The sequence below is a fragment of the Oryctolagus cuniculus genome, chromosome 3, assembly GCF_051225735.1.
Source record: "Oryctolagus cuniculus isolate XC-2025 breed Fujian yellow rabbit chromosome 3, ASM5122573v1, whole genome shotgun sequence".
Taxonomy (NCBI): domain Eukaryota; kingdom Metazoa; phylum Chordata; class Mammalia; order Lagomorpha; family Leporidae; genus Oryctolagus; species Oryctolagus cuniculus.
The window spans coordinates 111457323-111472386 of record NC_142869.1 but is presented as its reverse complement, the minus strand read 5'-3'; the positions used below and the strand labels follow the sequence as shown (position 1 = coordinate 111472386).

The following is a 15064-nucleotide window of genomic DNA, read 5'->3' as shown; positions in this document are numbered from 1 at the left end:
TAACATTTTAATAATTGGAGAAAAATGCAGCTGTAAAATGGCCAAACTGCCATATAATTTTAAGGTCTAATGCTTAAAGTTTTTTCAAAATAGTATTAATTCATATAAATAAGTTTTCCAAATGTGAAATTCGGGCTTTGTTCAGTAATGTTAAAATATCCTTACCACAGGAATGACATGAGTGACACCATCTCCACTGTCTATTACCGTACCAGTCAATGTCCGTTCTCCTACTTGTCTTGAGGTCCAGGATGCCGCTAAGGCAAGAACAGCCTTGAAAGATAAATATGACAAGCGAACAATGAAAACAATGAAAAGTCAGTAACTATGGTAAGAAATTACCCAAAATTAATTTTGTATGTCCAACAAAAATGCTTACTTTCTACATTTTATTAAGGCAAACTTACAGGCTTCCTTTTGCTTTCAGATGCATATATATACATATATGTATGTATATGTTATACATTTTAGTGAGGACTATTTTGCTCATAAAGGTAAACTGTGGAAGATTAACATGAAACACTATTGTATTAAATGGCTAGAACTTAAATTATATCCACTTGGGCTGGTCTGCTGCAAACCACAAAGTTAGGTAAAAAGTACAAAACCACCCAACAACCAGTTAGTCAGTACACAGGTGGCTATAAAACAGTATCACTCTTAAAAACATAAGCTTCAGGCCGGCGCCGCAGCTCAATAGGCTAATCCTCCGTCTTGTGGTGCCGGGTTCTAGTCCCGGTCGGGGCGCCGGATTCTGCCCAAGTGCTTTGGCCCTGCACCCCATGGGAGACCAGGAGGAGCACCTGGCTCCTGCCTTCGGATCTGCGCGGTGCGCCGGCTGCAGCGCGCCAGCCGTGGCGGCCATTGGAGGGTGAACCAACGGCAAAAGGAAGACCTTTCTCTCTCTCTCTGTCCACTCTGCCTGTCAAAAAAAAAAAAAAAAAAGCTTCAAATTGTTTAAATGGAACATGTATTTAGGACTATGTAACAAGTACTTTTGCACACTTCCAAATATTACTACTAATTAGGAAGCGAAGTTCATGAAAATATTTTTCAATAGAAAAAATCTTGGTGTATGAAAATTTTTTGTTTAAACATTAAAAAATTAACAATTCATTTTTTAGAAAAAGATTTATTTATCTGAAAGGGAGAGTCACATAGAGACAGAGAGATCTTCCACCTGCTGCTTCTCTCTCCAGAGGGTCACAATAGCCAGAGTTGGGCCAGGATGAAGCCAGAAGTCAAGAGCTTCCTCTGGTTCTCCCATGTAGGTGGCAGGGGTCTAAAACTTCAGGCTATCTTCTGTTGCTTTCCCAGGCCATTAGCAGGTAGCTGGATTGGAAGTGGAGCAGCTGGGGCAGGAACTAGCACCAATACAGGATGCTAGTGTTACAGGTGGCAGCTTAACCCACCATACAACACTGAACCCAACACAGTTCATTTTTTAAAAACTAAAGTTTCTTACGATCCAAGCCTCCAAAGAAGGTATATGACTATTAATTTAAAACAAAGCTAACCTGGCTTTATTTTATCTACCTGAAATACAATCAATAGCTGAAAGGGATCTATAAAGATATGTAGGCCATCTTCCTAATTTATTTAAGATCACTTTAACACAATGACTACATAATCACTGTAATAGTGCTAAAGAAATTATACATTATTTTGAAGGTACTACAATGATAACTTCCAGACTAATATTAGTTTTGAAAAAAACTCCTATTTAAAGGGCTGGCATTGTGGTATAACAGTGGGTCAACCCACCACCTGTAGTGCCAGCAATACATATGGGTGCTGGTTTGAATCCCAGCAGCTCCATTTCCGATCCAACACCCTGCTAATGCACATAGGGAAGCAGCAGAAGATGGTCCAAGTACATGGGCCTTGGTCATCCACATGGGAGACCCAAACAGAGTTCCAGGCTCCTGGCTTCAGCCTGGCCCAGTCGTCACCACTGCATCCCTATCAGAGCCAAAGCCAAAGCAAAGACAGTCCTAAAAGAAGTACTAAAAAGAAGGCAGTACTAAAAGGTGCCCAAAACCACAAAAAAGCATCTGCACATCACCCACATTTTGGTAGCCTGTGGCAGCAAGGCCAAATATCCTCAGAAAAGTGCCCCCAGGAGAAACAAGCTTGACCAGCATGTAATCATCAAATTCACCCTGACCATTAAGTCTGCCATGAAGAAGACAAAAGACAACAATACACTCATGTTCATTGCAAATGTCAAGGCCAACGAGCCACAGATCAAACAGGCTGTAAAGAAACTACAACACTAACGTGGCCAAAGTCAATACCCTGATCAGGCCTCATGGAGACAAGGAGTATGTTTGACTGGCTCCGGATTATGATGCTTTGAATGTTGCCAACAAAACTGGGATCATCTAAACTGAGTGCAGCTAACTAATTCTAAATACATGTTTTTTCACCACATTTTTTTTTAAAGTGATATATTAACTGTGAAGGTCTTGGCATACAGTAAGCATTCAATAAATGTCAGTTTCTTTATTTTTGTCCCATGAAAGCCCTTGAAATATCTACAGGCCATTAACTTCCTTAATATTTCTCTGACTAAATTATCCCCCAATTCCTCTAATACTGTTTCTATAGTCTCAGTTCAGGGGAGAACTATGATATGCTTTGAAGCTATGTTTTAAGCCTTTATGGAAAAATAAAAGCTTTCATGTGTTAGACGCAAATTAAGTCAGATTAAAACTTAAAATTAAGCTTAAATAAATAGAATTTGCTTACCTGTACAGCAATGTACAAGCCTGGAACATTGAAAGACTCAAACATTATTTCAGCAGTATATTCCCTGTTTTCTGGAGTATTCAGTGGAGGTTCAGTCTATTGAATAATAATTTTAAATAGATAAAATCAGACTATTTTGATAATTTTTTAAATAGAAACCATTTAGTTCAAATATTGTATTTAAAAGGCATTAAACTAAACAGGTACTAAGACAATGACCAAAAAAGTCAAACAGATCTATACATACTTAAAAACAATATAATTATTCACATACACAAAAACTGAAACTTTGTATCACACTGCTCATCTGGATTAAAAATTGAAAAAGAGAAAGCAGGGAGAGCGAAATGGTGATCCAATCAAGCCATCTTACACTTGGGAAGACAGGTGTCCAGGCAAACACACCAATAGCACTTGCTATAGGAGAATTCTCATCTAAGTAATGTTTTCAGCAGGATGTTCTTAGTTTGGAGATGTTTAATAAATAACTCAAGATTGGATGGATGTAATTGGATAACCTCCTAGAAAATGTAAGTTATACAATGGCTAAAAGAATAAAAGAGACAGTCGCACAACTCTCTTCTACTTCAGCTATGTGACGGTAAATATCACTTAGAAACCTCATAGGTTAAGTCTGGGTCAGAACACATCTACGGAGGTGAAGTAAGGACCTAGGGAACAGCAAAGGCAACCCTAGACTTCATGTTTCACTTGTGCCTCATGATCACTTAAAGTGGTTTACAAAAACCCTGACACTGGTGAGACCTTGAATTCTTAAGAGTCTGATCTGACAATCCAAACCTTTGTGGTATCTCAAATACATTTAAGTGAAAGGCAAGGACAAATTGCATTATCTTTTAACCTTGAAAGAAGGAATGATTCCTTAAACACTGATTGATGACATGCATGCTATAGTATTTTAGGGGTGCAATGACTGTCATCTGCAGCTTACTTTGAAATGACACAGAAAATAAAATGTGGTGACAGATGGATTAAACACAGATAGATGTCATAAAGCAGTTATAGTAAAATGTTAATTGTTGAATCTAGGTTGCAGGTGTATGAGCATTCATTGTAAAGTTCTTTCAACTTTATAGTGCAGCCATAAACACTCATAAATCACCCTAACAAAAGACAATAAACATTTTAATTCAAATAAATAAAATACAGACTGTTGGTTTATTCAAAAATTGTAATATCACTATAAGGCAGAGAGGGTGAAAAGATAGCCATTTTATGTTGAGGGAGAAAAAGGAAATCATCATTTTTCCCACTAGAAAACTAGTAGAAAGTGTATAATGTTAAAAAACAAGAAATAGAAGAAACATATTATTTAAATTTATGAACTATCAGGAGAAACTTAAAAATTGAAAAGGCTTTTCCTCTGGGGACTATAAATCAAGGGTTGGGAAAGGTAAAAACTACTATTTTTTTCAATTTTATAAAGGTACTTGATTTTCAAAGCAATAAAAACACTGCTTTTATAAGAAGCTTAAAATTAAAATTCTATTAATAATATTTTGTCACTAAAAGCTACCAATAAAATAATGAGAATAGCTATTTTCACAAAAAGGAAAGTATCAGTTTTTTAACTTTTTAAAAATATTACTCTCCTTATCATAAATATTACATATTAATTATCAAAAGCTCCTCTTTGATGCTAACACTTTGCTACTTCAACATACCACTACTCTACTGTCTTAAAGACAATACAGCTTTGTTACAAAGTCTTTTAGGTGTATGACAATTTAATATACAATAAAGTATGCCCTAGTGAATACAGGTATGATGAAAATGTTCACTAGGTTTCTTCTTCCTAACAAAAATTTCCTCAGCAAAATTATAATTTATACTTACCAAAAGAAAATAATGGTCTTCAGGTTCTGCCCTTAAATATTTAAAGATCACTTGTTCCATAAACCTTTCCATCAAATCCCAATCTTCAACTATACCATGGCGAATTGGCCACTATTAAAACAAATTTTAAAAAATTTCACTGAATATAAATATAAATAAGTAAAAATACCCACAAAAAAGCCCACAAAAATAGAGAATGTTAGATCTTTAGTGGATATTAGACAAGTATACATTTTCTTAGGAGTGACAACGATGTACCTGTCTTTAGAGAGAGATAAAATTATTTCTACAGCAAATTTTCAGATGTATCAATAAGATGATATCAAAATTTTACAAATTGTTAAATGTGGATTTAACTTTTTCAGACTTCTGAAAACTTTGTAATGAGGAAACTTTATCAATTAAGTCTATGAAAAAAATTTATCACAATGTCTGTGCTAAGTCTAAGAAAAATTGCATGGATTTATACAGAGCCATGTTCCCAAAACTGTGTACCAAGGGTAAATATTTGTACAAAAACATGCTTCCAAAACTGTGCCAAGGTACTCCAATGTGCTAAAGAAAATTCATATGGATATCACAAATATTTTAAAATTTCCAGGGATACTCAATCATCAGTTGGATACTGCATGATCTGCTGTCATAAGGTAGTTCATTTTCAACATCAGATCATACTGTGCTCCCTTCAGTGACAGCATTTCTCTGAAAAGCTGGGTTGTGTGCCATTTCCGGGTGCAGCACACAAACAAAATCCAAGTAAAATAAGTAATAAAGATAGAAATGTTTAATTTGATTCTAGTTTTGAACACTTGTGCTCTATCAGGTATAAGCATCCTGATAATAATTATTAACTAATAAATTAAAGGAATTTTTTTCAATGTAAATGTCATTTTTTTTCAAGCAGCTATTGAATTACTTGGACTATTTAATAAAAAAAAATTATTAGATATGAGTATACTTCAAGAAGTTCATGGAAAAACAGAATTAAAAGATAAGTTTAGGGATGGTATTGTGGCACAGGGGGATAAGCCACCATATGGAACACTGGCATCCCATATGAGTCCCAGTTCTAGTTCTAGCTGCTCTACTTCCAATCCAGTTCCCTGTTAATGCACCTGGGAAAGCAGTGGAGGATGGTCCAAGTACTAGGGCCCCTGCACCCACCCACATGGGAGACCCAGAAAAAGTTACTGCCTCCTGGTTTCAGTGTGCCCTGATAATGCAGCCATCTGGGGAGTGAACCAGTGGATGGAAGATCTCTCTTTCTCCCTGTCTCTCCCTTTCTCTATAACTCAGTCTTTCGAGTAAAAAATAAAACAAAAAAATAAGTTTACTTTGGGGCCAAAAACCCTGAAATCCATGAAAAATTTTTTCTTTATATATACCAAAATAAACTTATCTTTTAATTCAATTTTCCATGAACTTTTTAAAGTACCATCTTGTATTAAACTCAAGAGCCAGGGACTAAGCCAGTGACAGGCAGCTAGATTGGAAGAGATCTAGATTGTGGATAAAAAGATTGTAGAGAAAAGAGAAATAAGATTATCTAGAGAAAAAAATTTAAGAGAGAACCCAGGACAGTACCTTAGAAACACTAACAAGGCCGGCACAGCAGCTTAATAGGCTAATCCTCCGCCTAGCGGCGCCGGCACACCGGGTTCTAGTCCCGGTCGGGGTGCCGGATTCTGTCCCGGTTGCCCCTCTTCCAGGCCAGCTCTCTGCTGTGGCCCAGGAAGGCAGTGGAGGATGGCCCAAGTGCTTGGGCCCTGCACCCCACGGGAGACCAGGAGAAGCACCTGGCTCCTGCCATTGGATCAGTGTGGTGCGCCGGCCGCAGCACGCCAGCCACGGCGGCCACTGGAGGGTGAACCAACGGCAAAGGAAGACCTTTCTCTCTGTCTCTCTCTCTCTCACTGTCCACTCTGCCTGTCAAAAAAATAAATAAATAAATAAAAAGAAAAAAGAAAAAAAAAAGAAAATTATTTAAGATGAGAATAGAAGCAATGGAACAGAACTCTGGTCTCTTAACTCACCGACTTTATCACTTGGATGATTTCTCTTTTCTATTTTGGCCAGTTTAGGTATTATCATCACTTCATTTCTACATCCCTGAAATGTAGGTATGCTCCTCTCTAATCATAACCTCTTATTTTTTTTAACTTATTCTACCACTTCATTATTCCTTTTTTTGATCACAATAATTTTCAGTCCACTAACTTCTAATTATCCCCCAGCCAACAACACATAGTTTAGATTTTATGCCCCATCACTTTGAATATTCACATTTCCTTTTGCCACCCCATCTACCAAAATTCAACTCAGCATGACCCCACCCTAAACTTGCCTGTATAAAGAATGCTGACTGAACTGAAGAAACAGACATTAACTGGGTTGATCAAACTAAAAATTCAGTTCTTTCAGGGATGGTATCTAGAGGCATTCAGAATCGAGCATTTTATATGCCATTGTAGGCTTTCCTTCTCAAACTCTTCCATTAAGGTTTACAATAGATCTCTGTGTAGCCAAAGATAGCAAATTATCTTTATGCTTCCAGTGACTTACTCCTCGGGGCCAGCCTTGTGGTGCAGCAAGTTAAGAGTTAAGCCAAGGCATCCCACAATGGAGCGCCAATTCAAATCCCAGGGGCTCTGCATCTGATGCAGCTCCCTGCCAAAGTGCCTGCAAAAGCAGCAGATAATGAATGACTCAGGTATCTGGGCCACTCCCTGGTACTTATATGGAGTTTCAGGGTGCTTGATTCAGCCTGGCCCAACCCCAGGTGTTGCAGCCATTTGAGGAGTGAGCCAGCAGATCGAAGATATAGATAGAGATATATCTGTCACTTTGCATTCAAATAAATATATCTTTAAAAAAAAAAAAAAAAACCTGACTTTGCAAATACTTTCTCGAATCCCAAACTAGGTTGGCTACTCCTGTGATATATGCCCCAAGTATCCTGCGCTTTCCACCCAGGGTTCTAGTCCCAGTTGCTCCTCTTCCAGTCCAGCTCTCTGCTGTGGCCTGGGAAGGCAGTGGAGGATGGCCCAGGTCCTTGGGCCCTGCACCCACATGGGAGACCAGAAGGAAGCACCTGGCTCCCAGCTTTGGATCGGTGCAGTGCGCCGCGGCCAGCTGTAGCGGCCATTTGGGGGGTGAACCAACAGAAAAGGAAGACCTTTCTCTCTCTCTCTCTCTCTCTCTCTCTCCCTCTCACTAACTCTGCCTGTCAAAAATAAATAAATAAAAAATAAATAAAAATAGGAGTGAAATGTCTCTATATATGGAAATGTGAAGGCAAGAGAAGGCCAATCCCTCTGAAATCCTCGGAGCTAATAGAATGGAAAAGTAAATAATGCCCATCTGGAATAAAATTTTCCTGTTGGGGGGAAAAGAGGCAGAGTTAAAGTAACAAGGAAGAAGAAATTTCTACTGTGAAGAAGTTAGGCGTATTAGGTCTATAATAAAGTGAAATTTCAGAAAGCACAAAATTGAACAAACTCATTTTTTGAAAGACAAATTATATATTTATACAAATCATAAAAATATACCTTTGTTGCATATGTAGGTTTTTCTATTGCTTCATCACCAATGAAGAAGTCTAGGTCATCAACACCTTTCATCACCCTCCTTTGAGCTTGATCACCCACTTTTGCTGACTCCTTAATAGCAATACCTTTAAAATAAGATATTTAGACATGTCAAAAACTTCATTTCCTTCATAGAAAGCAAACTTTTAACTTACACTCTTCCTCTATGAAACATTTAAACTACATTTAAATTGTCAAGCCAGGAGCTGGCATTGTAGTGTAGTGGGTGGATAAAGCCACTGCCTGTGATGTCAGCATCCCTTATGGGTGCCATTTCATGTCCTGGCTTCTCCACTTCCAATCCAGCTCCTGTTAATGGCCTGGGAAAAAAGTGGAAGATGGCCCAAGTGTTTGCACCCCTGCCACCCATATGGTAAAAACTGATGGAGTTCCTAGACCAGCCTCTGGAGTTAAACAGCAGAAAGAAGACATTTCTCTCACTCTCTTTCACTCTCTCCCTTCCTCATCTCCCACCACGTTCTGATTGTTCCTCTCTCACTCTGCCTTTCCAATACATACATACATACACAAATCTTTTAGAAATAACCAAAATAAGGCCACAAAAGTACTTCATTTTTTGGCTTTTTGCATTTAAGACCTTTCTTTGACTAGTGATTGAGATTTTATTATGTAAAATGAATTGTCACAGGCTTCTTATGGGACTCATAAATACCTGACTCTCATCATCTGCTGCTTCTGGTGTGTATCAGAATGATGGATCTGCAGGGAAACAGTTGGGACTTGAACTGGCACTTTGATAAGGGATACAGGCATCCCAAGCAGCAATTTAACCCATCATTAACCCATCATACCACAACACCTGCCCTCCCTCAATTACAGTTTTAAAAACTAAGTTCTATTTTGAGCTAAATAAAACTATAATCTCACCAAATCTACACATGCTTAAAAAACAACCAAATAGGAAAAACTGAAAAACATTAAGAAAGGTGAGGAAAATTACAAGGTAATTTTTAAAAAACAAACTTTTTTCATGTTTCTACCCTATTCACTACTATGATCTAGTAATTTAAATATAATAAGTATCTATTAAATTTTAATCACATACACAAGATATCGTCATTCATTAGATAAAACCCACACCAATCCCCTTTTAAATTATTCAACCATCCAGGATCTGGTTCCAGAGATAAAACCCATTATGTATTTATAATTAAGTTATACATTTCTGAATCCTTCAAGTTAAGCAGTTCTTAATTCAAAATAATTATCTAAATACACTGAACTTAATCTGGTATTCAATTATTAATTTCACATAAAACAGTTATTCTCAAGGTAGGCAGATGCAGCTCAATTCACAATAGCTAAGATATGCAATCAACCCAGATGTATATCAACTGAAGACTAGAAAAAGAAATTATGGGGGCAGTGCTGTGGTATAGCGGGTAAAGCTGACATCTAAGTTCCGGTATCCCATATGGGCACCGGTTAGAATCCCATCTGCTCCACTTCCGTCCAGCTCTCTGCTATGCCCTGAGAAAGCAGTGGAAGATGGCTCAAGTCCTTGAGCCCCTGTACCCACGTGGGAAACCCAGAAGAAGTTCCTGGCTTCGGATGGCCCTGCTGCAGCCACTGCGGCCATTTGGAGTGAAACAGTGGATGGAAGATCTCTTTCTCCTTCTCTTTCTACCTCTCTGTAACTCTGCCTTTCAAATACATAAATAAATCTTAAATAAAATCCTGTCGTTTGTAATAAAATGGATGCAACTGGAAAACATACTTAGTGAAATAAGCCAGTCCCAAAAAGATAAATACTATATGTTCTTCCTGATCTTTGGTAACAACAGAGTACCTAAAAGGTAATCTATAGAAGTGAAACAGACATTTTAAAACGCGGTAACTTTGAATGGCCCATATCTCGACTGCTGAGGAACGGTTGTTTGTTTCATACTATTTGTTAAACTCTTTACTTAGTACAGAGTTAATCTTATGGGTATAGTTAACTTAAAATAGATCTTAGTAAAAAAATAAATAAAAATGGGAATAGGAAAGGGAGGAGGAAGAAGGATAGGAGTGCAGGTGGGAGGGATGGCAGTATGGGAAGTATCACTATGTTCCTAAATTTGTATATATGAAATGCATCAAGTCTGTATATCTTAAGTAAGTTTCTAGGCTAAAAAAAAAAAAAGGCAGGCAGAAAACAACTGAAGGAAAAATGGTGTAAGTTTATAGTTCACACTTTCTAAATGTTAGAAATTTTCTTTGGCAATTTATTTACAATATGGACATATATCCAGAAGGATTACTATTAATTTCCTGGAAAACAAAAGATACAAACGAAATCTATAAGTTTGCCAGGTCAAATATCTATATTCATCATAAGAAAATGGCAATGTACTTGCCAGTTATAAATACAACATCTTCAAAACTGCACAAAACTGAATGAGCAAAAAATTCAAAACTCAAAAGCCTGGCAGTAGGTAAATATATTTCTTTTTTTTCTAATTTATAAATAATTTTTAAAATTTTTTTAAATTTATAAATTTAATAATTTATTAGACAGAGACAGAGAGGAAGGTCTTCCTTCCATTGGTTCACTCCCCAAATGGCCACTATGGCCGGCACTGCGCCGATCCGGAGCCAGGAGCCAGGTGCCTCTTCCTGGTTTCCCATGTGGGTGCAGGGGCCCAAGGACCCGGGCCATCCTCCACTGCCCTCCCAGGCCACAGCAGAGAGCTGGACTGGAAGAGGAGCAATTGGGACTAGAACCAGTGCCCATATGAGATGCCAGTGCCGCAGGCAGAGGATTAACCAAGTGAGCCATGGTGCCGGCCCTGGTAAATATATTTCTAACACACTATAGCTACTCATAAAAAAAGAAGGTGAAAACCAAAATTGTCTATTTTGCAGAGTTGAAATAAAGAATAAATTCAATGGTGATCAGATCTTAAGGTTCAAAACATGAAGACTCATATGGATGTCCAACAGAGATAATATAGCCATTTAAGATACAAGCAAAACCAAATTTTGCAAAGATGGCAATAATGTTTCCATTCTCTTAAAATAAGCAATCATAACATAATGGGTTACAAGAAACCACATAATTAGCACTGTTATGGATTAAGCTGCCTCTTGGGGGGAAAAAAAAAAAAGAAAGAAAGAAAGTTGAAGTCCTACCATGCCCTTGAACCTCAACTTGTGACCTTGTATGGAAATGGGTGTTTCAAATTAAAATGCAGTTATCAGCTTAATTCCATATGACTGGTAACCTTACAAAAAGGAAAAATTTGGACACACAGGGATAGGCAGAAAACAAAGATGAGAGGCCAGCACTGTGGCGTAGCGGATAAAGCGGCTGCCTGCAGTGTTGGCATCCCATATGGTTGCTGGTTCGAGACCCAGCTGCTCCATTTCCAATCCAGTTCTCTGCTATGGCCTGGGAAAGCAGCAGAAAATGGCCCAAGTCATTTGGCCAGTTATAAATATAACATTTCCAAAACTGCATCAAAATTGAATGAGTAAAAAATTCAAAACTCAAAAGTCCTGCAGTAGGTAAATATATTTCTAACACACTATAGCTGCTCATAAAAAAGAGAATGAAAACCAAAACTGTCTATTTGCATATAGAAGAATCTAGAAGAAGCAAGGAAGATTTCTCCCCTAAACCATCAGCAAGAGCATGGCCCTGCTGACATGTTCATTTTGTACTTCTAAAGCACAGAGTTGTTAAGTTTATGTTGTTTTTAAGATACTTAGTCTTCAAAACTTTATTACTGCATCTTAGGAAACTACTATGAGCATAAACAATGGTTTAACGTTAAATTAAAATATAACTAAGTACTAGTCTTTTGAAGAATCTCTACATAAGCAACAGTCAACATTTGTCACCAAATTCTTTTTTAAAGATTTATTTATTTATTTGAAAGTCAGAGTTACACAGAAAGAGGAGAGGCAGAGAGAGAGAGGTCTCCCATCCACTAGTTAACTCCCCAATTGGCCGCAACAGTCGGAGCTGCGCCGATCCGAAGCCTGGAGCCAGGAGCCTGGGTGCTGGGGCCCAGGGACTTGGGCCATCTACTGCTTTCCCAGGCCATAGCAGAGAGCAGGATTGGAAGTGAAGCATCCCAGACTCAAGCTGGCACCCATAAAGGATGCTGGCAATGCAGGTGGCGGCTTTACCTGCTACACCATAGCACTGGCCCCACCAAATTCTTAAAACAGAACAAAAACTAATCAATGTAACAACATATAAATGTGGGAGGAAATGTTAAAAAAAAAAAAAAGGCAAATCAAACCAGTTCGTCACTGTAGATAATAAAGATGTGTGAATAGGGAGCCATGATGGCTAACACAAATAGGAAAGAACAGAATAGGAAAAACCAAAACTATAGGAAAGAACAAAACTACCTGAAGACATAATGTATAAAATCAGTATGACTGCAGGATATCTAGTAGAAACAACTGATATCATCATTTCTAAAACTGAGATAACCAACCTTATTTTGCAACATGGATGGTCACTGGAGATGTCAACAGGCACAGGCCATACAAATAGTCACATTCACAATCTAAAAGTCAGTCTCAGATGTGTGTTATGGGATGCAATCATTAGTTATACACCTATGCAGCAATACCCTCAAAGCAAACTGTTTCATTAACAACTTATTCATCTTTTTCCTTAAAAATACATGCTTGATGGATTAGGCAAAGAGAGCTGAAGAGAGAGCTGAAATGAAAGGTCAAAGGGATAGAAATGAGGCCAGAGAAAGATCTTGAAAAAACATGTTTTTAAAGAACTAAACCTTATAGAATGTCAGAATTGAATGCTTAATTGCTAGAGAAGAGTTCTTTAATTTATGAGAGATCTTTAACTTGTGACTTAAAAGAAATACTTACAGGAAGGGATGATAAACTGTGGTTCTGTATTTCCAGCATATCCTAGTTTTGTATACCTGCAAACCAAAAAAAGAAATTATAAAGACTTCACTAATATCTCAGCAATTGTAAGTTTAATTCCTACAGCGCTCTAAAACATACACTTCTTTAAAACAAGACAATGGAGCGGGCGCCTCGGCTCAATAGGTTAATCCTCCGCCTGCCGCGCCGGCACACCGGGTTCTAGTCCTGGTCAGGGCGCCAGAGTCTGTCCCAGTTGCCCCTCTTCCAGTCCAGCACTCTGCTGTGGCCAGGGAGTGCAGAGGAGGATGGCCCAAGTGCTTGGGCCCTGCACCTGCATGGGAGACCAGGAAGAAGCACCTGGCTCCTGGCTTTGGATCAGCGCAGTGCGCTGGCCGCAGCAGCCATTGGGGGGTAAACCAATGGAAAAGGAAGACCTTTCTCTCTGTCTCTCTCTCTCACTGTCCACTCTGCCTGTCAAAAAAAAAAAAAAAAAAAAAAACCACACACACACAAGACAATGGAGTGGCCATTTGGCCTAGTAGTTAAGATGCCTGCGTCCTATACAAGTGTGCCTGACCTTTTGTTTGCCTCCAGATTCCAACTTTATGCTAATAATAACCCTCTGTAGGTAGTGGTGGGGCAGCTGTGATGCCTCAAGTGAATGGGCTCTTGGACACAGGTGGGAGACCTGGATTGCATTGCAATCTGCCAGCCTTGTCTTCTGCCAACATTTGGAGGGTGAACTAACAGACGGAAGCTCTATCTCCATGCCACTCAAACACGAGTTTAAATAAATAAATAAAACAAGGCAGTCCAAAGTTTTCTGAAGCAGAACACCACATAAAAGCCCACCGTCTGATCAATATTTGTGGAAAATTAACATTGAATCTATCCATACCATAATACAAAAACAAGGGGCCTGCATTGTGGGGCAGCAGGTTAAACTGCCTCCTGCAGCACTGGCATCCCATATGGGTGCTGGTTCGAATCCCAGCAGCTCCCTGCTAATATGCCCTGGAGAGCAGAGGAAGATGGCCCAAGTACCTGGGTCCCTGCCACCCATGTGGCAGACCTGCAAAAAGCTCCTGCTTCCTGGCTTTGATGTGGCCCAGCCCCAGTCATTGTGGCCATTCGGGGAGTGAACCAGCAGACGGAAGATTTCTCTCTCTCTCTCTCTCCTTCTAACTCTTTCAAATAAATAAATCTTAAAAAAAAATTACAAAACATCACATATGACTTTTATATGATATAAATTACCAAATTTTTAATGAAATTCTACAAATTAACTTCAATGCTTCTCCCATAATATCTCATGTCTCTACTTAATAGTTTTCTTCATACCATGTCAAAGCTCAAAAAAAGGTAATTTGCTGTTAGGGACATTAAGAACAAAAATACAGTATCCGATTCACAGGAAAATCTGCCAAGTAAGACAACATTAGCTACAAAGATGAATAATAATTGTTTAAAAAGCTTTACCAATTTCCTCCAATGTTTTTCTCATTAGATGCAAATAAACATTTAACCAGACAAAAAGGACTGATAAACTGTTGAATAAAAAAAGCTGGACTTCTTTGTGGCAACAGAAACAACAGTCTTTCAGTCCTTTCAAGCCTAAACCTTAGAATGCAACTGCTTTTCATGAGCAGAGAGAAAATGAGGACCCCAGAATCAAAAAGCTGTGAGTGAGAAGGGGACTGGTCTAATCTTACATCCCATAAGCATCCTATATCAGTGCCTGGGTACCATACCCACCTCCATCTACAACTCCTGACTCCAGCTTCCAGCTCATGCAGACCCTGGGAGGTGGCAGTAATGACTCAAATAGTTAAGTCTGTGCCACCCAAATGGAGAGCCAGATTGAGCTCCTGGCTCCTGACTGGCCTGGCCCAACCCCTAGCTATTGTGTGCATTTGGAGAGCAAATCTGAGCAAATGGGCGATCTCTCTGTGTACACCTCTCTCTCTCTCAAAATATAATTTTTTAAAAGATTTATTTTATTTATTTGAAAG

General features: G+C 38.6%; 1 protein-coding gene across 2 annotated transcripts in view; it reads right to left on the bottom strand.

Moving 5' to 3' along the window:
* Positions 1-15064, bottom strand: part of ACTR3 (actin related protein 3) — a 57440-nt gene that overhangs the window by 25361 nt on the left and 17015 nt on the right. The window contains exons 2-7 of one of the 2 annotated variants that reach the window (XM_070071013.2): positions 13050-13105; positions 8869-8915; positions 8157-8281; positions 4609-4719; positions 2752-2847; positions 166-273 (exon numbers count right to left, since the gene is read on the bottom strand). In XM_070071013.2, coding sequence (XP_069927114.1) covers positions 166-273; positions 2752-2847; positions 4609-4719; positions 8157-8228 — 387 coding nt within the window. In that variant the 5' untranslated portion in view covers positions 8229-8281; positions 8869-8915; positions 13050-13105. The remainder of the gene's footprint in view (positions 1-165; positions 274-2751; positions 2848-4608; positions 4720-8156; positions 8282-8868; positions 8916-13049; positions 13106-15064) is intronic. The other variant, XM_002712405.6, reaches the window with a different exon arrangement.